General features: G+C 36.8%; 1 protein-coding gene across 1 annotated transcript in view; it reads right to left on the bottom strand.

Annotated features, from left to right (window-relative positions):
• The window catches only part of LOC128018067 (E3 ubiquitin-protein ligase RNF220-like), a 30,767-nt gene that overhangs the window by 3,481 nt on the left and 1,864 nt on the right, over window positions 1-25,422 (bottom strand). Inside the window, exons 2-12 of the mRNA XM_052603450.1 lie at window positions 7,872-7,998; window positions 6,457-6,502; window positions 6,282-6,374; window positions 5,722-5,764; window positions 5,270-5,374; window positions 4,494-4,537; window positions 4,019-4,130; window positions 2,793-2,883; window positions 2,583-2,669; window positions 2,441-2,493; window positions 2,145-2,229 (exon numbers count right to left, since the gene is read on the bottom strand). Of these exons, the coding sequence (XP_052459410.1) occupies window positions 2,145-2,229; window positions 2,441-2,493; window positions 2,583-2,669; window positions 2,793-2,883; window positions 4,019-4,130; window positions 4,494-4,537; window positions 5,270-5,374; window positions 5,722-5,764; window positions 6,282-6,374; window positions 6,457-6,502; window positions 7,872-7,998 (886 nt within the window). The remainder of the gene's footprint in view (window positions 1-2,144; window positions 2,230-2,440; window positions 2,494-2,582; window positions 2,670-2,792; window positions 2,884-4,018; window positions 4,131-4,493; window positions 4,538-5,269; window positions 5,375-5,721; window positions 5,765-6,281; window positions 6,375-6,456; window positions 6,503-7,871; window positions 7,999-25,422) is intronic.

Below are 25,422 nucleotides of genomic sequence, written 5' to 3'. Positions count from 1 at the left end.
TTTTATTTGTGCGCATCCAGTCGCCGTGAGGGGCTGACGCGCTGTTTTGTTTATTTTTGAATTATTCAAATGTTTTTGATTGTGCGCCGGTTCCCGCCTCCTTCTTCCCGATGTATAGGAAGTTTTATTGTTACAGTGGTGCCGAAGCCCGGGAGAAGGAGGGACGCGCTGCTGAAGATCCCTCGCCACTGTGGTGAATCCGCGGTGCCCTCGAGCTGGCGAGGTATGTGCCGCCAGGGACGCTCGAGGCGGTGGGCTGGAGCGAGTTGCCGGGGACGGGCGAGCTCGCTGCTGGCCGCCCACGATATGGAGGGGCGGCTGCCGTCCGTGAGGGAGCGGAGGAGTCGGCGCCGTTTGCCAGGGGGCCGGAGCCTGCTGCCTCCGCGAAGGAATCCGGAGGGGCAGGGAACGGGGGACTCCTGCCGGCTGCCCAAAACCGGAGGAGCCGTCGCCGTCCATCGGGCGGCGGAGGAGTGTCGTGCCGTCCGCCGAGGGCCGTCCAGTGCCACCGCCAGGCACCGCGGAGGAGATCACCCAGCTGGTGGAGGGCCGAGCAGCAGTGCGTCTGGGAACCTGATTTTTTTTTTTTTGTTTCCTCTCTCCCCTCTCTCGTCCTTGTCGCTCCTCCTTCCATCTCCTTTTCTCTCGCCTCGTCTGTCCTACCCCCAGGTTCCTGCAGGTCCCCGTGAGCGGTCCCCCCCGGAGGGAAGGGGGGGGGGGGGGAGTAGAGCGCAGTCTCGAGGGTACCCCCCGGCCTGCGAGGGGCGATGGGGGTATGTGGCGAGTGGGGCGGGGCCGAGAGGCGTGGGAACGAGGAGTGAGGCCAGGTGTAGTGATTGGAGATGAGCTACACCTGCGCCCCACCGCCGGTCTTGAGTCCCACGTAGGAGATGGAAGGATATAAAACTGGAGCGACGACCGTGAAGGACGAGAGAGGACCAGGCCTGGGACATTATTTTATGTTTTGGCTTTTATTTGTGCGCACCAGTCGTCCGTGAGGGGCTGGTGCGCCGTTTTGTATTTATTTATGAATTATTAAAATGCTTTTTGATTGTGCGCCGGTTCCCGCCTCCTTCTTCCCAATGAGTATGGAGTGAATATTGTTACAAATATAATATAATAACATTTACATTTTTGTTTGTGTGTGATAGAGAGAGAGAAGGCTTGTTATTTTGATAGTGATGATGCAACTTCCCTAATCTGTGGGTGGACATGTAAATACCTACAAATCACATAATACATTTAGAATAATTACATTTAGAAAAAGTATTTCATTGTTTCTCTGCAGTCTGACACTCCTTGACGGAAAAATGGATCAATCATGCGTATTAATGATTCATTCCAAAACATAAGTCAAACACACTTCAGTGGACCTGCCAAAATGTAGCCCCGCTGAGAAAGAACTGATTTGTGTGACTTTTATTGAATGGGTCAGCCATATATAATTCCTCATGTGTCCCTGCAAACTTGATCTCAGTTGCACGATTAGTAATGCATTAAACTATCTCCCAGTGCACAAAAAAGTTAAAACTTCCCAACAGGATTTAAGAAGAGCTGTATCATGATCATGAAGAGATCTCTTCCAAGAAAATGACATGGATGTTGGAGAGGAGAAGGACGAGGGAGATTGGGTGGAGGCACTTGAATCTTAACCTACATGTATCTCACATATGAGCATCACAGCTAATAGAGTCTGGAATACATGCACAAAACACAAACCACAGCTCGATTTGGATATAATAAATATCAATTAGGATTGATTTAAAAAATTGCCATTTCAATAGCTTTGTAATGTCAGTTTTGTAATGAGCAAAAGTTTTATGACGTATTAATGCATTAAAAATTGTGCATTAACATCACAATCAAACAGAAGTAGGGACAAATCCTTTCTTTGTATTCTGATTTTAAAAATTACAAAATGGGACACTTTTTATTATGGATGGTTGCTCTTTATTTGACGGATTTTGGACTATTGAAAAATAACATTCACTTCCATAAAAAAGCTTGAAAGAGCCCTGACATTTTTTATATAACTCTTATTTGATTTGTCTGAAAGAAGAAAGTCATATACACATACAATGGCTTGAGGGTGAGTAAATTATGGGGTGATTTTTGGGTAAACTATTCTATTAAGGTATACTTACATCTCTAACTCGCTGTTCTTACAGGTTGTTGGAGATGTTGTGCTTCTATTGTTCTTAAACTCTCCATTGCTTGTAGTAGGAGTTTCTGCAGACATAGTACAGCATTATGAATAATTTGATTGATGCAAAAGAGCACATGCACTATTTACAGTATGTATATACATACAATATACACAGTATAGTATATATGTGTACTGTTGTACTGGTAGATGTTTGTGTGTGTGTGTGTGTGTGTGTTTAAACTAACTACATTAAACATTTACTAAACTAACATCTGTAAAAATCTTTTTGCTCACCTGAGTTTGCCAACTTGGTTTGCTCTGGAGATAACCTGCTAGTTGTGTCATCACTTTTAAAGCAAAAAAAAAAAAAAACAGTATTAATAAAGTAGCGTATAAGCCCTAATAATATGCTCTTATATGCTTTGTGCGTGCATACTTTAAAACAGCTCCTCTTAACGCCTGCCTCTCCTCTGCATCTCTGGGTTCATTTCCTGAACACGGAATCACATCTGCCTCTGTGTATCTGAGATCATTTGCTGAGGAAACATTTCTTACTATCAATAATGCTTTCATGAAAGAACAAAAGATCAGTGCACATACTGGCTATGCCATAAACTGTGCTTACTGACAGCAAAAACAAGGATACTGTGCTTTTCCATATTTCAAAGTATCATCACCGTCCACATCCAGATCTGCATCACTGTCCTGATGTTCTTTCAATGTGCTGCTCACCAAACCTTAAGACATTTGACATGAGGATTCATTCAATGACAAAAAGAAAAAAAAGCTTTACAGAACAAGAGTGCCAAAGGAATAGAGAGTGTGAAATTCAAAAAATAGGTTGAGATACAAATGCACTCTACTGATGAACTGCAAAGTGCTAATAAAATCTAAGTGCTTTTAAGGACACAGGGTCTGGATGACCTCTGAGTCTTTTGTGATCGGCTCTGTCTCTGTTTTTGACCCCTGTGCTTTTACAGTAATCTCCTTCTCATGAGGTTAACATCATTACCATTATCTCACATGTCTGTTGTGAACTAATCACTCTCTTTCTCTCTCTCTTAAATACACACACACAAACACACACACACACACACACACACACACACACACACACGCAAGCACACACACACACAAGCTCTGTTGCAAAACTAAGTGAGCTTGCTGTTTAGATAATACATAGGCAGTCAGTTAAGCTCATAAGCAACTGATTTGGGAACAGTGTGCATTGGCATTAACTCTACAAATAGACTTGGCTTTTGCATTTGATTTTAATAGACTATTAATATATTTAGCATAATGCTATAAGCTTACATAAAAACTAATACATAGTTAAATGTATTAGTTATACATATAACTATATATATATATATATATATATATATATATAAATAATAAATATATATAGTCAGTCTTGTTTCAGTCTTTCTACTTCAAATTTCAAATGTAATTTAATAAATGTTTTACTTGACTAATTTCTTTGTGGAATTTACAAGCAATTTCTGAATAAAAATAGTTTTGAAGTAAATACTACACTTTTTTTCAGTGTAGCATACTTAGAAGTTTGATTAAATAATCCGTTTTTAGCTGAACTTACTGTTCATAGATACATTTCAGTATTGCAATTATTTATTTATTTTTCAACATTTCTTTTTTTTCACTGAGTTTGTCTGTAGACAGTTTTGTAGGTTTTTGGACACAACAACTGTTTTCAAATGTCTTTTTTGTTACACATTACGATTTCTTAAGATATTTGTTTTTTTAATCTGATACCTGAGTCCAATCTGACGATTTATACTGTAAATATGGATTGATTTATATGGATGTATTTGGTGTGTAGTTAAATTAATGTGAAGTGTTTGTGTTTTGTACCGCTGAAGCCTCTGAGAACAGAAACCATCTCTACTCTTCTCTGTTCGGCCCATTCGAAATCCCTCCCGGCTGTCAGCACAGAGCCATCATCAACAACACACACACTGTCTCTCTGTAGAAAACACACACATATCAGTATCTCTGGTGAAAATGTCAGCATCCGCCTCAAGACAACAATTTAATTTGCTACCTTCCCTGAATGCCCTCTTGGCACAGCTGAAAGGATCAGAAAATAAAAAGAAACAAATATTTCACATGCAGGTTTATAGTTTGTCTGATCCTTCTTGCCACATCTATCTGTCTTATACATCATATCTCATACTGCTTGTCAGTACAGACATCTCAAACGGTCTGTGATCTGTCAGTGAAAGCAGATCCAGAGAAGATACAGTCTAAAGGGGAAGGACGGTTCATTGTTTTGAATAAAACCTTTAAACATATGCACAATGAGAAATTAGCTGCATTTTCATCATACCTGATCTTCTTCTGCTTTCCGTCTTTTCAGTTTCCCAATTCGTGCTGTAAAAATAAAAAAGAAGAAAAACAACGAAACATTGAAACAAAACAGCTGAAATGTTTGAACACTTTTCACATTTCATTCATATGCAGCATAAATGCATTCGATTTTTCTCCAGTGGAAGTTTAATGATGGAAATATGTACAATCTCAAGCTGACATAAACTGATAAGACAGAAAGGCCTTTGTGTCCTACAAAATATAAATAAATGGCATGGGAATTTGCCTGATATGTTTATCGTATTATAAAATTAAGACAAATAAAAGATTTCCAGAATTCTCTGCATCTCCTTTTCTTGAACACACACACAGAAGAAGTAAAATTTAGCATTGTCAAATTAAAATCTGTGTGTATTGCTGAGCTCCTAATGATGTTACGGGACATTAATCTTTAGGAGCATCAGTTCATAATATAGTCAAATTAGACTGTAAAAACAGAGCTGAAGCTGTTACATGATAGAGTATCAATATTTCACAGTACGGAGATTCAATACTTTCAATTCAATTCCTGTGCCAAGGGCATAATATTACATTAAATACTACTGTATATAAAATTCACTCTCTCATTCTACATTTTTTCTCATTCTACAAAATGATTCTACAGTCATTTTCTCCTTTTAGATTATTTTAAGTAACTGCTGATAGGTATTCTAGATAAATCCTCTTTAAATACCTAATTTTACTAAATAAAATTAAGTGTTGGTTGTTATGTGCCATGTGTGGAGAACAGCTTACCAGACAGTGGGCAAGAGGAAACATGTGGGAATCCACAGTCAGTCCAATCATGAACAGATTTCACTTTCTGTTTGGCGTAGCACCTGCACCAGCAGAGCTCCTTAACTGTTAACATATCAAAAGGTTAAAGGTGAATAATCTGCTCTGCTCGTGAGGGTGCTAGGTCAAATGGCGAGGGTGGGGCTTTAACTGGGACTGTTCAAACTGTAAGTGAAAGTATACCAGTAGTGTCTTATTTATAATAATGACTAAATATCAGTTTCAAAGATCAAAGAATGTCTTAAGGAATAAAACACATGTTTGTTTTAATCATTAGGAGATTCGTTAATTTGGTCAGATCCAAGCTCTCAATGAATGCTTATGACCCTCCATAGGAAATGACTGAATGAAAAAACTGAGAAATACAGTACATGGAGAATATTTTGAGATACTGAAAGTCATTGACAACATACCACTGAGTCTTGTTTGCCTGTTTGCTCGTACTCGCAAAAATGTCTGAAATGAAAAAGAGAAGAACAAAAGGGACTCTTCAAAACCCATTATTACACCTTTATTTTTTTTTTTAATGGGCCTGATTTGAAGTGTGATATTCTAAGGACAGAATTATCTGTAAAATAATAAGTGATTTTTATAAATAAATTATAAAATTATTATGTGATCAACATCAACATCAACATATACAACATATTTTTAGAAACATTTTAAATTATATATAAACATGTATATTTTTATTTTATTGCTTATAAACTGAATAATACATTTGTCAATAATTAGAAATCAGAATGAAATTACAATGTTAATATTTAGCACACACTGCCTTTAAGAACATAAATACATATATTTTAATTACATTAACGTCCAGTAGATGGCAGCACTATACTGAGATATGTAGTTTAGGAAAGGATTCACAAATTCTGTGATTCCACCTGTAATTGTTAAAAGTTTAATATGCTCCACAAGAGACATGCAAGCTAATGCAGCTAGATGTATATAATATGTATTTTGTGCTCACCTGGTACCTGTCCGAGTGCACAGCCTCATCTCCGGGACGTGGAGAGGAGGCAGAGGAGGAACCCTCTCTCTTTATATGCATTGAGAACAGAGTCTGAGAGAGGTAGAGTGGTTATTATTGCCTGTAGACATAGATAAATTGTATATAACAAGTGTGGATAGTGGATAGTATGTACCTTAGGCACACCAACAGAAAGACACTCCTTTTGAGCGGGACCCTGACTGTAAACAGAAGAGAGTGTTATTAACACATATTTCATCACCACAATCCCATTACCAATAAACCTCAGCCTCATTTTAAACACAAAGCTTGAACCAGAATATGCTTGGAAACAAGGGATAAGGTTACATAATGTTCTCAAACTACATTTTCTTCACAGTCAAATAAATATAATGTATAAAAAGCTGTCTCCACTCAGGTCCTGTAAAGCAGGAAGGATCTAACACACCCCGGGGCCGAGTTCCATTTGACACAATTACTGTCCACAGCTCTGTCACTAAGCAGATTATGGCTATAATTTCTTTATTGGAGAAATCTTTCATGTGTTCAAAGTGGCTAATGTGCAACCCTGCCTCGTCTGAAGCTGATAGCAAACGTTGAGGAAATGCGTTATTAGCTTGCTGTGAGATTCACAGGGACTGCCTTGAGCCTGACTGGATGTGAAACGTCAGGAACAAAATAACAGCTTGTAATTTGTGATGTTGCAATGATGACAAGGAGAAGGGTGGAGGCATGGTGCACATACCCAGAGGCTGTAGATAAATATGCCATCAAAACCTGGAAGCATTTAATATGCCTTTGGAAAGGACAGGATACAGGGAGGAGGTGTCTGGGAACTTGTGTGTGCGCGCGTGTGTGTGTGTGTATATGTGTGTTCAGAGTATCAATCTGCTTTAATTCTGCCCTTCCTCCATCTCTCCTGTTCTTGTCTCCAGTTTTGATGTCTTTACTATGGGCGGCGATGCATTTTCATGAGCCTAGATGTGATTTAAGTAAGAGTGACAGAAGAGCATGCTAACTGTCAGTGGCACTTTACGGTCTACATGCTCCGGCCGACGCAAAGAGACTAAGGCAGGTTGATGGACTGATTGTCTCAGTCATTATAAGGATTGTATTATGTTCATTACAGGAACAAGACAGATTTCCTCTGTAAAAGACTTTCACAGAAGACAGCACTAGGATACTCTATTTATTTATTTATTTACTTAAATAAATACCATGTAAATAAAACAATGTATATATGCAATAAATATATATTGTATTTGCATATATTATGCTCCAGCATGCCCTCAACCCAGCAGTTTGAAGAAATAATAACTGGAAAGATTTTTTTATGAATAAATAAATGTTTTTGTTGGATTTTTATTAGGATTTTTGATTATGGCAACAAAATACATTCAAGAACCACAAAAATTGGGTCATCATTGGGATACTCAATTTAAGTACTCAAGATTAAATAAATAAATGTTTAACATTTTATTGTAAATAAAATAAATACATTTACTTCTATATGGTTTGAATGAATGAATGAATGAATGAAAATTAAAAGGCTGCTTCAAATGTGTGTTGAGAATGATTCGGACCATGTACCTATTGTGCAGCTGCATTAGACGCTCCATTTCCTGCTCCATGTGTTCTTGCAGCTCTCCTGGCCGCAGCACAGCATGACAGATTGGACACGTGGGCGTCTGAGTGTCGTACAGGGCCTTCACTTTACCTGGAGAGACAGGTGACAGAGGGACAAACAAAAAAGACATTCTTTATTATTATATACCTTCAATGAGCAATAAAGAGAATTCTTTACAATGATAAAAATCATCTAGTCCAGGCAGATGTGTCTCATAAATGAAGCTCATCAACAGCGAGACATCGAGTAGCAATACCGGTCTCATAGCAAGGCCATCACAGGCTAACAAGTGGCCAGATGAAAACAAATAGATCTGAATAATGGATCTGCATGTAAACGTCAACTGGAGCCATGCCCTTGAGAAAGTGACAGTCGGCCCCACTTTGAGTCCCCTCTCTTTTAAATTTCTTCTTCGGTTCATCTCAAATAAAATCACTGACAAGTACTAACTGCTTGCATCTCTGCCTAAAGGCAACCAACATCAGTAAACAATGAAATTCCATGGCTGAAATTGAATTTATAACCACATTACCTCCACTGATAACATCAGCAAATAGCAAGATGATAAAAGCAATTTGATTTGATTCTGACACGAGCATGTCTTTTTTCCCTCCTCCTGCTGAAGGGACTCTCATCGGGGGAATTAATGAGAAATAGTGAAAAAGAAGAAGAAGGTTATTTTAAACCTTAACATGGATACACTGCCTTAATTAATATACATAAAAAACCTAAAACCAAGATTTAGTTAAACTCAACTGCTTAAATAAAGGGAATGACATATGACAACTGCCACGTCATGATGGGAGACGAATCGTGAGACGGGCCATGAACTGACCTTTCCAAAATGCCACATTTCATCCTGGCTTTCTGTCACATTACGACAATATGTCACAAGCCTGAAAAATACAATACTAAAAGCTTGTATTTCACAGCCACATGCAAAGGGGTAAATAGTCATATTACTGGAGGTCAGATGAACCTTGCTCTCTCAGTTATTGATTGACGTGAACTGTACTGGTTGCAAAGGCTTTTTCAAAAGGTCACAATTTAGATTTCAGGCAGACTTATCAGTTTCTAATGTTCAGTAATCCATGTAGAGCATTTTAAACTGAAAACTATAATAGAATAGAATAGAATAGAATAGAATAGAATAGAATAGAATAGAATAGTGTGACATTTGAAATCAAGTAAAGGGAGGTCCCTTAATGGTTTCTGCCATGATTTTGCCTATCAATAACTCCATAATGGGCACGATCTTTCAGTAATCCGAGGGCATGCGAGAGTCAGGCGATTGGCAGGGGGCTTGTTCCCTGGCAGACTTTCTGAAGAGTGGCAGTTATAAAACAGAATTGGGCCACTCCATACCTGCCATGAAGCCTGTCAAGTAGCCTGAACCCGTCTGGTTTGCGTTTAAGACATCAAATGTTTCATTTTATACAGGGGATTTCATCATTCCTTCAATATGCTTTCTGAAGTGCAGGGAGTATGCAAGCTCCAGTGAGTGTTTTTATTGAGGAAAATAATGGGCCATTGAAAAAGGCTATTTAATAGGCAACTTAATAGGCAATGTAGCAACACATCTGCTGTGGAAAGTCATTTATTTCATTTTCAAAGGAATATTTTTTTATTCAGACCTTCTTTCATTAATCGGCTTAGAAACAACTTAATCACTCTGGCACTGGACCATGTACATGTGGGAAAAAGTCAAAATTTTCTGTTATTGAGTGTAATCAATGTCTGAAATGGGAGGCAGGGTGGAAATATTACTGTGATAAGTCCTAGAGCTCAGCTAAAATTGCGAGAGAATGAGAGACGTGAAGGGGCATGCACTTGCATGTTCGATATTATAAAGCGATCTATTAGATTACAGTGAAAATGTCTTCCATTAAAATCCTTACTGTCAAGTCAATGTCAAGTCAATGAACTCTTTTCTGTTCCCGCCTCCACATACTTGACAATCAGTGTCTTGTTAATGAATATTTTTAAACAACTCCCGCCCAAAAAAATTATGCTACACTAAAAAAGCTAGAAAATACTACAATGAACCTGGGAATATTTGATTTCGATATAAATCTTCTCCAGTATATTACTAACAATGCATATTCTTTTAGTAAAACAACAACAAGGCATGCAAAAAGCATGAAAAAAAATCATGGTCTCAGATCCAAAGGAGAGTGATCGATGTCTTTGAAATCCCTCCATCATAAATGTCCCCATAAAGATGAAGGATAGACATGTATACAGCTGCCCGATAAAACTGTGGCACTCATCACTCCAGAGAGCCGATTGCTGCTTTTAACTGTGTGTAGTGTCAAAGAGTTCAGCCCTGGAGAAACATTGAAGAGCAGGTTCAGTTCTACAGGAAGACAACAAATACAAATGATTCATTGAACTTAGACTCAAGTGTATCTCTTATGAAATATCGTCAAATTTAACATTTTTGCAATGAAATTAGTCTTCTCTTTTCCTCTATATTGTGAAGGACATCCAAATTAAACTTTTTTTATATAAGAAAAAATGTATAGAATATATAAAATATATGGTAAAAAACATAGGGTGTGTTCTCAGTTATTTTTGGCAATTTGACTTGCCAATTACATAAAATTAATAAGGTTTAAGGTTTTTATTTTATTTTACTTCAGTTAACATTTATTTTATTTCAAGTAATGAACATTTTTATTTTTATTTATTGTTTGTTTGTTTTAGTCTTAGTGTAATATTGTAACCCTGGCATGTATGAATCTTTCACAATAAAATCAATAACATGCATATAGAAAATAGATAGGATCTTTTAACAAACCTCTGTAACCACCGTTCTCCAGCAAATCAATAAAATGCGTTTAAATCGTCAAGAAAAGTAGATTTAAGCATGCAATCCTTTAAGAGAAAGAGAGCGGACTACGGACACCCAAAGCAGTGCTAAATTTAAATATTTGATTTTTTTTTGGAAGGACATTTTTTATGTTTATTTTAAAATGAGCATTTACTTGTAAATAAACACAATATATCTGAAGCAATATGCTGTAGATTTGGCCAGGTTGTCAGCAGAAAAGTGGGCTTCAGTGTGTCTCTTCAAAAGAGATAGTAACTTATATTAAGGGTGGGAATTATTCTCTAGATCTTCTCAACAGACTTAAATGATGAGCACTCAGGGAATCTTAAATAACAGAGATCAATAGTAGTGACGAGCTATGTGAGAGAGTGTGAAAAAAAATAACACCAGGGAAAATGAACAAGATTGTGTAAGGTCAAGCCTTTGGAGGAACAGTTATGCAGTACACATCACAACAATGTGATGCTGTCAGCTTGATATTCTAATGATACCCATTAACCCTCACCCATTCCTGTGTCATGACTCAAACTTTGGTGTGATGGTCATAGACCATCATTCCTCTCAGAGATAAACTCCCATTATTTGATGGGTGGATGCTGCTTTTATGGTTTCCCCAAGAACTCATCAGCAGGAGTTACATGGCTGTGAAGGCAGACACTTCAAATAAACCAAGTCTGAGAAACTGGCCAAAATGAAGACGCACACCTGCAAACCAGAGGACAAGAGAGACTCTCCTGTCTGAGGTCCACACAGACAAAGTATTTGTACTACACCTGTGTGTGTGTGTGTGTGTGTGTGTGTGTGTGTGTGTGTGTGTGTGTGTGTGTGTGTGTGTGTGTGTGTAAACAAATGTGGAAATGTGAATGAATGAGTGTCTATGTATACACATACACATACCTTCTTTGTGCACATGGTTGGAGAGTTACAGAACACATGTAATGGTGTTACATAATCAGAAGGTTACAAAGAACTGATAACTTTAATTCGTAATACATCTAAAAGGAAAGTAATCAGATTACAATTACATTTTGTAAAAAGGGAATACTGTCAGGACAACAATTTAATTTAAGTAAGAAATAACTGACAATGGGCCGTTGAATTATTATACAATAATTATTCAAGGTGGTGATGCGGCCACAACATAAAGCGTCAGACTAATGCAATTATTACTGAAGTTATGAGAGTGAGAGAGAGAGAGAGAGAGAGAGAGAGAGAGATCTGTGCATCTCTCAGCAGAGTTTGGCAGCAGCATCTCTACTAATAGCGAAACTCTAGTTTACCTGCTTCAAGAACAACGCCGTTATTACCGTGCTAGTTAGAAATGCCATAGGTTTTTTAAGCTTTTAAGTTGTTAAAACCTGTTAGCCAGCACCCCTAATACTGGGATTTACAGGTGAAAGTGCCCAACCTAACTTAAAATTCTAACAGTTCCTTACTTATGTTTGTTACACACATAATTTTGGTATCTTTGGAAAGAAGACCCTTTGGGTTTTACTTTTTATCAACCAGATTTGATAATCCTCAAAAATATTAAAAGTTATAGACACTGAAGTGCCTTGAAATTTTTTTTACCACACTGAATTTTTATTTATTTATTTGATCTAAAAAAACATTAAGTGAATTACAATGCAAATAAGTGCGGATGTGCTGATGGCCAGTTATAGAGATGGTAATAATACCAATGCGCCATAAAGTCAGTAATCCACTCTCTCTATTCATATAGATGGCGTTCATTTATAGCTGTGATAGCTGTGAATACACAGTAATAGCAAGCTGATTTGCACTGATTTGCACTCAGACAGATGGTTATCATGCAGATATATTCACATTCAGCCTAAAACATAGTCACACATATATGAAAAAAGTTGAAATATAAAACAAATAAAGAAAAAAGGTGATTGATAAGTTCCACCTCCATTAGCTGACAGGTGCGTCACGAGCCGCGTTACAAACTGAAACGTAAACAAAGGAATTATGATCCACATTACAACGTTATTGCTTCATTGGTCTAAACATGCTCCATCAGATGTCGTTCAGTGGACCCTTATCTTCCTAACTAAACCGGGATTTACAGCTGTGGATGTGTTTATGACTCGTTATTAAGATGAATCTGGTATGTAGCTCGTTTTCATTGCTCATGTTTTAATGTGTACTGCTTACACAAATGTAGCAAATACAGTCTTTATAAGCTTTCCATTGAAAAACAGCGATCTGTCGTTGATGCTTGAGGCTTAGATCTTTAAAATGATATTTAGTTTGTCAAGATTAAATTTGTCCCGTTTCATTTAATCTATTTGTATACATTGACAAGTGCGAGTTGAGGGGTTTGGGGGCATTAAGGGACCCCCATAACACCCAAAGAAAATATATTTGAGGGGTCCCCCTGGTTTTTCAAGAAAAATTTAATACTTGATGTATTTAATTTAGACCTGCTTATGTAACATCACATTTTATTTTTACACGCTTTTGCAGTGTTGCGTTGATTATAATCAATCACACATGATTATGTTGAGTGTAGGAATGCACTAGCCAATCAGAGGCATTCAGATTAGTCTACATTAGACTGAAACTCGAGAATTCCCTTATCATGAGCAACAAACTGCAGATTTACGTGCGAATTAAGAGATTTACTTTTCATATAGCATATGTACAGCTTAATTGATTATAAGAGGACTTATGAGAAAACAAAACATCTGTCCGATCGCTAACATTTTGTTTATTTAAATGGGGAGTCATTTATCACCAGTAAAATATGGAGTGCCACAAGGATCCGTCCTAGGTCCCCTTCTATTTTCAATATACATGTTGCCATTTAGTAATATTATTAGAAAATACGTGATTAGTTTCCACTGTTATGCTGATGATACTCAGCTATATATCCCAACGAGACCAGATGAAACTTCTAAAATATCTAAGCTAACAGAGTGTGTTAAAAATGTAAAAGATTTGATGACCAATAATTATACCACACTATAATTCATCATGCTCCCTAAGGTCACAAAACGCTGGCCTTTTGGAAGTTAGCAAAGTCCAATAAAGGAGGTAGAGCTCTTTCACATTTGGCTCCCAAACTCTGGAATAGCCTTCCTGAATATGTTCAGGGTTCAGACACACTCTCTCTGTTTAAATCTAGATTAAAAACACATCTCTTTCGCCAAGCATTCAAATAATGCATCTCATAAATTGTAACTGCAGTTGCATCTGATCAAATGCACATTCTTATTCTTTAGCTTGGGTTAAACTAATTAATTTTACTTTGTTGGAACAGCAGCTATGCTTATGATGTCTCTATTTGTTTCTCTGTTTTGCCACGGGATTTACATCCCATAACTAGGATTAACACAAGCTCCAGTCTGGATCCAGAACACCTGAGAAGAGATGATGCTGACCCCCTCAGAGGACCCCAGATGATGCTAACCCGAATCAACAAACAGAACTAACAAATATTGCTACAAGTGTGATTGCATCCAATAATACTTGCTGTTAATAATGTTCGTCTGGCTGACTACGTCATTAATTTTTCCCCCTATAAATTTTTTTTTTAAATCCTGTTATATGCACATAAACTGACAGTCGACACTTATAAGCTACTACTAAATATTGTAGAAACATAATTTTAAATAAAGTTGCTTTGTAATAATTTGTATCGTAAAAAGCACTTTACAAATAAATTTAATTTAATTTAATTTAATTAATTTCACATTTTAAAGTAACTTTTTATATTTTAAATCATTCCAAATATCAGTATTCAACGTTTTAAGATTAAAATATCAAAACATTATTTATGCATTTGTAACTGCAGGTTAAATCATTCATGCCTTACATTAAACTGTATGTCTATGCATCTAAATGCCACTTCAGATGCAGCTTCTGTGTTTCCTCTGCATTGCATGAATTTTGTTGATAATTTTATTTGTTTATTAACAGCCCCAAATATCTTATTATTTTAATTGACTTTATTAATTAAATGTAAGAATTTGAAACACTTCTAGAATAAATGGCTTTACAAAAGGTACAAATACCCAGAAATGGTAAAAATAATTTTAAACTTGTTGAAAAATAATAATTTATATCACTGCTGTGAATTGACCATCACACATAGTCAGCTTTCCATGGCAGTCCTCCAGTGCAACACACTCAGCAAAATATAGTTTTGCTGAGTTATCGATAAAATCCCAGAAAATATAGAGATATAATGTTTCCTTATGAATTTTTACGTCAAATGGTATAAATGAACAATGTATCATGATTATAAACAAACATTAATTAACAATAAACTATAGCATACTTAAAAAGTAAAATTAACCTAGGTCAGTAAAAGGCATTTAAAAGCATACTTATAAATGAACACTAACCTAGATCAATAAAATAAAATTACTCATTCATTGTTAGTCTGTAAATAAAATACTGTCTCAGTATTTCAAAATTTCATGTTTACACACTCAATCTGAATGCTTCTGACTGTGTATATATATGTGTGTATATTTAAGTGTGTGTTTGTGTGGGACCAAACCCCAACTCTCCACATGAGAATAACGTTCTGTCTGCACAAAGCGTAATGGGCCAGTCGGGAGTCAATGAAGTGGCAGCTAACACCTCATAAACCTTGAGCTTGAGGGGCTACACTGCACTAAGCCTCACTGTAAAACACACACACAACCAAATACACAAATATTCTTAAATCCACACAAACCCATATTAACACAGGACTTCAATAACCATTTTTAAGCATTTCTGAGTATTGCTGCTGTCCATGGTTTGGTCACCAATCTCATATCTACAGTCCTAAGCTATGTTCTTATTATTTAAAATACAGAATAACTATATGATTGTCATTATTTTGCCTCAATATAAGTCTCACCCACCCACATTCAATACATTCTTATGGAGCAGGTGTGAGCATCTCAAACTAATGAGGCCATTAAACCATAATAATCCATTTCAATCTAACGCAACCAACTCCCACATACATGCTGATAAGATCAGATAGCCTTGCTCTCGCTGTGTCAAATACAGATACCCTGACAAGGTAAAGAAAGCATGGGATGCTTTGAAGATGATCTTGTTTTGGAATAATACAGATTTTGTGACAGCTTTTGGAAGATGTGATCAGAGGATCCTCAAAGAGAGTAACAGGGCTTTCGCAAGCTGTCGGAAGCACTCTGAAAATTAATAATAACCCAATGATGAAAGAGCAAAATTGATTACCCTGATTAAGCACACCTGCAAGTTATCTGCATGGCAGAACTTAAAAAAAAAACACCATTAGCGGATTTAGGAATTGATGAAAGGGATAGTTCACTGAAAAATGAAAATTTTGTCATCATTTACTAACCCTCATGTCATTCCACAACCGTATGACCTACGTTTATGGTTGATGTTCACACTGCTCTTTTTTATCAAATGAAAAGTGGATTGGTGACCAGGGGCTTTCAAGCTCCAAAAACCATCATAAAAATATTTAATTGCTATATTCAAAGTTTTCTGAAGTCATGTGATGATTTGAAATTAAAGTTATTCACTGAAAATCTTGCCCTGAAAACAATCCACCATTCATTTTTTATACGGAAAAGAGCAGCTTGCATAAAAGACAAAAGTCATGATGAGTAAATGATGATGGAATTTTCATTTTGCTTGAACTATCCCTTTAATGGTTTCCTGTATCACTCTTTGAACAGTTGGATGAAATCTCTAGATCGACACAGTCATGTTGACACACACTCAAACTGAGACAAGTGTATCTATCTGGCTGGTCTGTGGATGGTGGCACAGTGGTTGATTTTCTCATTTTATTGGCCACCAGGGTAGAACAGGCCTGTGCTTGTTCAGAGTCAGCCAGCGAGACACAGTCAGCCTAAGCACACAACTGCCTAAATGGAGTCTCTACCAGTGCCAAACACACACAGACAGGGAGAACATCTAACATTGGACATGATGGTTGTATGGTTGCATTTCACAGAGGTGAAAATTTGCAAAGGAACAACTTTTTGAACCTTCAAAGGTGCAAAAATGTTTACAAATTTGAAAACAAGCATACAGTATGTGAAAGAAGCAAAGCAGTCTTCATTGTAAATGGAATAAAAATTCTGTGATCAAAATAAACCTGAAAAGCAATTTATGCTTATAAGACTAAGAATGGATGTTTGAGAAATTCTGGAAATACTGTTTACAACTCATACTCACCCTCATGCTGTTCCAAAACTGTATTGATTTTCTTTCTTTTGCAGAACACAAAAGAAGATATTTGAAGAATGTTGGTAGCCAATTGTTGACTTACATTGTATGGAAGAAAAAAATAACTTCTTACATGTTCCACAGAAGAAATAAAGTCATACAGGTTTGGAACAACGTGAAGGGTGAGTAAATAAATACAGAATTTCCTTTTTTGGGTGAAATATCCCTTTAACAGCATTTCAACTGCTGTGTTGAACTTCCCAGAACCTCACATTGGATAATTCCATCAAATGTAGCTTTTTTCATGACATAGGGAAAAAAACACAAACACTTTGTTATTAATGACAGTCTTCCGACCTTCGTTTAATAGCAATTCTTGGTTTCCACCTGCTGTGGGAGCTGTGGGAGGACTAGGCCACCCAGTCTGAAGAGAGTTTAACACAGAAAAGCTCCTGCAGCACAGAAAAACATGACATCATCTTGAAAGTCTAGAAGCCCATTATGGGCTGAAACAGCATCTGTGTTTTAATCGGCATTCGTCCATGTATGCTTGGGAATTTGGTTCTTAACTCAAACAGACAGTTTACTAAATACATTATAAGTCATCACGGCTTTGGTGGGTTTTTAATCCTAGAGGCACATTGACTGACAAATGCAATATTATATACATAACATGCATTGCGGATGCAACAACATGCAACAAACCCATCTATTCCTCTCCCACTCTCTTCTTCAACAAGCTCCAATCAGATTGTATAAATTAATATGCAACATCTGGGTTAGTTGCAACCAATTGCATCATGAGCAGAACCATATATATTTTTAATGGTGGTGGTTGGTCGCTTTACATGGCCAGAATAACCTGATAAGTGTAATAAACCTAATTCTTAAAAGTCTGGATATGTGAAACTGCTTTGCTAAACAAAATGGTTAACAAACTTTTGTCATAGCAAGAATTTGACCTTACTGAAACATGTTTGTGGTTTGTATAGGAAGCCAGTTCAAATCTTCCTTTTGCCATTTTAACCCAAACAAGAGTAACTAACCGTCACCCTATAAAACTTCACTCTGAGAAAGGCCATAGAGCAAGGCATAATTCAAACAACCAATGGGAACACAGCCACCAGGCAACCAGGACAGCACAACATCCAAACATCCTTAACCCCAACACACTGCCATGCCCTGAGCTTGTTGCTCCACTAACGCAGCATTGTTCAGCTCATTAAGTAGCTAAAGGCTAATTAGACAGCTTACGAGTGGAGGGTAGTAATGCTGTGCGAGGAGGGGGGCATGACAAAATCAGGGTTTTCTGCCAAACTGCATTGTCTTGGAGGCAGTAAAACCATGAAGTTTGAAATACAAGAGATGCAAGAGACTGACAAGTCACTGATGCAGCAATGGTGAAAAAGAATATAAAGTAATTTTTATGGCACATTTTACTGATGACAGTAAATGTTTTGCTTGCCACAACTTTAAAACATTAGAGGCTCAAATCCTACACATATCTAGATCTTATATATACTTATGTCATTAGATATTAAAAGTTTATATATTATTAAATATTACTTATAAGCTATTAACAAAATTATTTTACTGTATCTAAGAATAAACATAATAAAACAGAAATATAATTTCTGATAAAATAAATATCAAAAGCATAATATTTAGTTTTGGTTCCATATTTTGGTTGTTACTGCATAATTTTCCCCATTACAAAAAAAAGTAACATTCATTCAAATCATTATAGCACTATTTTCTATAGCATTACAGGAAGTAAAACAAATAAAATAATTTATTCCTTTTTTTTTTTTTTTTTACTACTAAATTGATCAAGCTTAAGCGATTATAAGAATTATTATAAGTTATAATGAGAAACAAATGTAATATATATATATATATATTTTTTAACTTAAAATAATGGTATTTTTATTTATTTTTAATATTAAATACTTTGTGCATATAGTTTAGATTATGTTTGTTGATTAATGTAGATAACCTCATGTAATATTTAGTTTGATAATCAAAATCTTCTCAAGAATAAATGATCTTTTGATGAAAATGACTTAATTTTTCAAGGTATTCATGCCCTATGTTGTGCTTTATTCTTTGAAAGTGTCATTATATTGTACTTTTAATCTTAGGTAATGTATTCAAATTCCAACTTACAATGTGTGCTGTCTGTCTACCTTTTTAAATAGTAGTCAACGAATATCACTATTTAAGGTCATGGCCTTGTTCACCTAGCCAACGATGACCAAACATACAGAGCCTTCACACAGCCCTTAATTAACACACAATAGCTGATGCTCCTCGTTTGCCCAGCCAGTCATTCTTTGGGTGTGTATGTGTGTGCTCACCTCATCCTTCCCCATCAATACCCCAGCAATCCCACAAACCAATACCTTGTGTCTGCACAAAGCAACAACCAGACACTGCCAGCTGAGCTGATATAGATCCACAGGTCTCTGTTCTTGTTCAATCAAATCAGCAGCTAAATGTTCAATCTGGGGAAGTCGTGGCCTAATAGTAAGAGAGTCGGACTCACAATCGAAAGGTTGTGAGTTCCAGTCTCGGGCCGGCAGGAATTGTGGGTGGGGGGAGAGCATGTACAGTGCTCTCTCCATCCTCAATACCATGACTGAGGTGCCCTTGAGCAAGGCATCAAACTCCCAACTGCTCCCTGGGCGCCGCAGCATAAATGGCTGCCCACTGCTCCGGGTGTGTGTTCAAAGTGTGTGTGCGTGCGTGTGTGTTCACTGCTCTGTGTGTGTGCACTTCGGATGGGTTAAATGCAGAGCATGAATTCTGAGTATGAGTCACCATACTTGGCTGAATGTCACTTCACTTCACTTCATCTTCCATGTCATCTGCTCAGGATGCAACTATCGAATGCCCGCTTAGTTTCCGCTAATGAAGTTAAAGTCTCCTCGTTTTGGACTAGGTCTTGCCCTAATGCCTACAAAGCATAACAACAATTTCAAATACATTTCAGATTAAGAGAAATCAACACAACACAAAACATGTAAAAAACCAGATATGCTCTAGAGGATGTGATGCGTGGCCTTTTGAATGCGCTAACTCGTGGGAATTGTTGAGTCATAATGAGATTGAACCTTTTAATGACACAGTACTTGTGTGGTCCCATGGGCTAATTAGGCTAATTAGCATACTAATTGCCACATGCAAATCAGGAGCATTTCTAACAACAGAAGCTGAAGAAGAACATGTCCACTCTGTGACACAGACCCTCATTAGTACTGTAGTAAAAAACCAAAAAACATAGATATACTGGCACATAAAACATTATATACTGCTTGACTCTTGTTTTCTTACCAATTAGCAAAGGACTGATTTATGGTTATGACACAAATCCCCAATAGATTTTAAACTACATTTCCCCAGGGTCTTTCATGCTTCCATGCAAATACACACATATCTCAAGATGCAAAAGGGTCCATTTGAAATTTAATGTAAGGAAGACTTTGAAATCATAGCCGACAATTGATAATACTGAATTGTGAAAGGCACTGATGTAAAAATATAAATAAAGAGGTTTTAAAAGTTAAAAGTGAATTTAGGTATCACATCATCATAAAAATGGATATTCATTTTAAGCTTTGCTAAAGATTACAATTAAGTGTTATTAATTGTTTATTTTTATTTTTTGAGACTACAGTATAAGAGAGCCTTTTATAATGGACAAGGTAATAAGGAAAAGTAGCATTCACAATTAAATATATCTAACAGTGAATATTAACAAGTACTTGATATTTAATTGTGCATGCTAATTTCCCATGTTTCACAAAAAAATTGATTATATATATATATATATATATATATATATATACAGTTTAAATGTATGCATTAATATACAGAAAGTGTGGTGTAAACAGCAAAATATGAATATATTGCAAAATATTATGCTTTTGGTATTTATATATGTGTTTTGATTAAATTAATATATACAAATTCAATTACAATGCTGTTTTATGATATCAATTGTTGGATAAAATCAGGACTATTAAAACCTCTGAGAATGAACAGACCAAAAATTAGCCATTTTTTATTCTAGGTTAAATTTGTTACTGAAATATAGATACTGAAAAACAATCCAGCAGCAAATAGCCATTGTTGTACCAATAAATCATCCTTACTTTTTTGGGGATCAATTACAGTAATTGGAAAAATACAAGCCAAATGAACTGTAAAAGTGCCTTCTTCTATTGTATGAGAAAAGAAACTCCTCAGTACTTTGTATTAAAACAGCATTATTTTATAATGTTTTTAATTTAAAGCTCAGGAGTTAGTGAAACCAATTTACTCCATTACACATACAAAAAAAGTGCCACGTGTTTTTTCAATATTGTGTAGAAAAACCTCTTAAATGCAGTTTAAGTATGGTTTGTGGTGAGCCAGCTGTGTGTTTGGTGTGACTTGTGTAAAAAGGTTGAATAGCCATTTGGATACTATTACAAACATCAGCCAAGCATCAGTCACTAATGACAGCCCCAGATGTCAGAGGCCCTACAGGTGGACTGAGTTTCAAGGGTCATTCACAGAAACAACACTGTGCCCAAATCGGTGCTCTCTAAAGACTTTTGTACACCGAAACAATCATTAACAAATCTAAAATCTGATTGCCATTTTTAAACAATCATGTTTTTCTGCTTTAATGCAAGGCTGCACAAATGCCCTCAAACTGAACGGCGTATACTGTACATTTAAGATATGCACAGAGTCACAGGATGAGACAGAAGTAGAGACAGTAAGTAAGAGTGAGACAGGTAGACAGAGCAGTAAATTTCAAGCCATCGTCAGTCTGTTGTCTTTGACTCTGTTGGCCCTCTGTGATGGTATTTAAACCCACGTTCTGCCTTTTCTGCCCTCTGCATTTGCTTGACTGATTTGTGGGCTCATGGGACTCGAGATGTGCTGTTTTGTACTGAGCCAGCAATCATTTGCTGCCCTCCCTCTCCACCTTGGCATGCCCCACGTGCTTCCAGTCTTCTTGCTGCCGCTCTTTGATGTGAGATCAGAGAGGGCCGCTTTGGCACACACAATGCTTGTCAATCAGGTTTCAATGTTCTTCAGAGCTTTCTATTGCCTAAATGAGCCAAAACTTCTCTTAAACACCATTTAATTAAGATTTTCTATTGTCAGTTTTTTTAACACTTTAATTTAGTCATGTCATTGCATTCAAAAACAGATGGATGGAAATAAAACAAGATATGTCGACTTCCAAGGCCACAATTATAAAATGTCCTTGAATAACTTCAACTGGGATTTTCTGAGTGAATAATGACATATGCAGTTCTAAAAATGTATCAATGAATAATCGTATTATTTAATAATAAAAAGAAAAACAATCCAAATCAAAATTCAAGAAGATTCTGTAATTGATCTGCAAAAGATTACTTCAATAAAGCAGAAAGGTGCAGAAATCTGTTAATGTGGTGCGAGAAATTGTTATTGTAGTTCCAACTGAGCTCCTGGGGCTAAAGCGCTTATTTTATTTGTCTCACGTTCCCAATAACACATAAAAGCCCTGGGTGGAGTAGCGCTGCTTTAACGAGAGCCCCCAGAGTCTGTGAACCCTCAGACGACAAGCATGCTGATCCTGCCAGTAATGGGCCTATAGGCCCCTTGTTAGGCTAGTTAATGCATCTGATCTGCAGTCAACAGCAAAAACAAAAATGCTAAAGGGTTAAAAGGTTTATGCTAAAGGGTTAAAAGGGTTTGCTGTAAGGTGTCTGTCTAAGACGCTTCTGGAGCACATTATTAAGTCGCCATTCTAAAGCAAAAGTTTTGATGTAATTAAGTAGCATAGCAGAATTACTGTACACCAGCACAAAATCCGGTTACTGTTTGATATTCAAAACATTGCAATTGAAACCTATTAGGCATTCATAAACTCTGAAACTGAACTGTATGTTACAACCATAGTGTTAAATATTTTAATTATCAAATTAAGCAGAAAACAAAGTAAACACAGTCAAAGAAATAACTGAGCCGGGCTGACTGGAGTTTGCTTGAAGACAGTATGGTTGGTACACAGACCCCTTAATACACATTCCTTCCATCCTGAAAAGATGAATTAGGAAGAAAACAAGAAAAGAACATCAAACCCCTGATCAGGATGAAAGCTCTCCCTCTTAAGAGAATATTAGGAGAGTAAACCGCTTCAGCAGTGGGAGACAAAATATCAAATTAGCCTCATTCAACATCAAACAGAATACGATTTTTTTTTTGATGTTTTTACCTGCAAAAATATATAAATTCCACACTTATATACATCATATGTATTACATTAAATTATATTATATACAAAAAACAACTTAATACAAAATCTGACTTTCTTGCTAAACCTGCTTGTCAATAAATTTGTCACTTACTTTGCCCCACTTCAGAACTTAGATCATCATATATGTTACACATATATTATATTTAACAACTAAATATCAAAATGACCATTGCAAACCTACAACACTAAAAAAAAATTCAACACTAAGGCTGCAGGACAATCTCCCCAGATGTATGATCTCTATGGCAGCCAGCTGAATACAGTCCATCTGCTGCTCTCACAATGAACAACATTTTACAGCATCTGCCAGCTGTAGCTCATACATATGCTCTTTTTGTCCCTTACAGGCACCCTTAATTAGGCTGCCCAATCACTATGCTTCATAAAGGCTGTACTGCCATAGAGATAAGAATCAACTTCTCTTGGCATACATACAGGGAATAGCAGGCAAAGTAGTGATAACAATTTTTAGGGACTCGGTAGATTTATAATTTGACCCTCCTTTATCTACTATGATACAAAAACAAAAGAATTCACTGCCACAATTCACCACTCCCAGGCAATAAAGTCAAACCCAACAGGGTAAGGTGATGTACACCTTCACCTTGGCTGTAGATTAGCTGGCTGATTATTCCGGTTCATCTGTACTAATAAGCATCACTAAACAGAGGTGTTTTTTTGGATTATAAATAAGCACCCGTCAGTGGAGCTGTTACTGTCCCACTGATAAGTTTTATATCTTCTGACTTTTGTTTGCCTCTGTCTTTCTCTGTGAATGAGGTGATCTATGTAATTTCCAACATCAATAAAAACCAGACATCTTACAGCGGTCTCTGGCACAGAGAGAAAACACAACAAATAGCTTAAATGATAAAACTGTCATTCTGCCTGCGAATCACTGAATCCCTCCAGATGAACTGGCAGGATGGTCCAAATAACCAATTGGAATCAGAATTCCAAACACTGACAGCTTCGTTTCCACGGAAAACCTTCCAAAGCGGAACATATTATGGAACGGCACTCCTGTATTACAATGGAACACTCAACTTATTAAGACCATTTTCTCTATTAAAATTTCTATTTCTACACATTCTCTGATCACACGTCTAGCAGAAAGGGCACTGGACCCGATTAACACATAACTTCAACACATGTTCAACTTAGTACCTGTAATTGATAGCATAAACGTCAAACTCACTGTCAAGCTAAGGGTTTCTGCTGAGAGTCTGCTGTTGACTGATACAATATATGATCCCAAACTAAACCTAAACATACCACCATACTGCAAACCTGATGTTTGCCACCAACACTGAAGATTTTTGGAAAGCATCTAATGTGCCTATTTGACCTTTATACAGTACTGTATATCACAAACACACACACACATGCATATATACATATTTCACTGAATATAGTTATATGCACTGAAGTATATGCATAGGGACATAGCGAAAAGCAAGTCACTTGCATTGGGAGTCTTACAATGCTGAACTGGCAAATTTCACAAGTACACTGTCTGAGAAAGTTTATGCCAAGCACACACTGCCTAGACCCAGACAGCGGCAGGCATTTACCCACACTTACTGTTGTTCTTTCTTTCTCATCAGCTCCTAACAAAAAGTATTTAATAAAATGCCTCCCTAAGGAAAATAAACATGATTCGGCCCAGTGAATACATCTGTCCTTGGAAAAGAATATAAAAGATCTAACTGTTTAAACAGCTGTGAGGATACGCTGTCCTTTTGAACATTTTTGAGAGACAAGCACTGAAATAACACAGTTCTTAGAGTCACGGCCAAAGGGTCAGATATTAGACAAATGACAGATCTCTTTCTGATGACACAACAGCATGTGTGAGAGGTTGCATATCGGTTATCAGACCAAGTAAATCTAAACTCGGCACATTTTTAATAACACATTTTTTTGAAAGGACAACATGACCCAATATGCATACATATACAGTTCACTCTCACACACACAACCAAGTATAATTTGGTGTACTGAGGAGTACGGATATGTGCTCTATCCTCGCATTCAAAAAGGAGCATGTTGGTATCCCACTTCTAGATGAGGTGAAAACTTTTCTAAAAGAACCTTGATGTAAGACTCTTTTTCCCTACAATATCTCTTCTACCTGTCAAAGTCAGTCATTATTTTTCCTATTGACATTCGTCTCTGATATAGCGAGGTTCATCGGCCCCCTCTG

Source organism: Carassius gibelio, chromosome A8 (genome assembly GCF_023724105.1).
Source record: "Carassius gibelio isolate Cgi1373 ecotype wild population from Czech Republic chromosome A8, carGib1.2-hapl.c, whole genome shotgun sequence".
Classification (NCBI taxonomy): domain Eukaryota; kingdom Metazoa; phylum Chordata; class Actinopteri; order Cypriniformes; family Cyprinidae; genus Carassius; species Carassius gibelio.
This window is presented reverse-complemented; position numbering and strand designations above follow the sequence as displayed.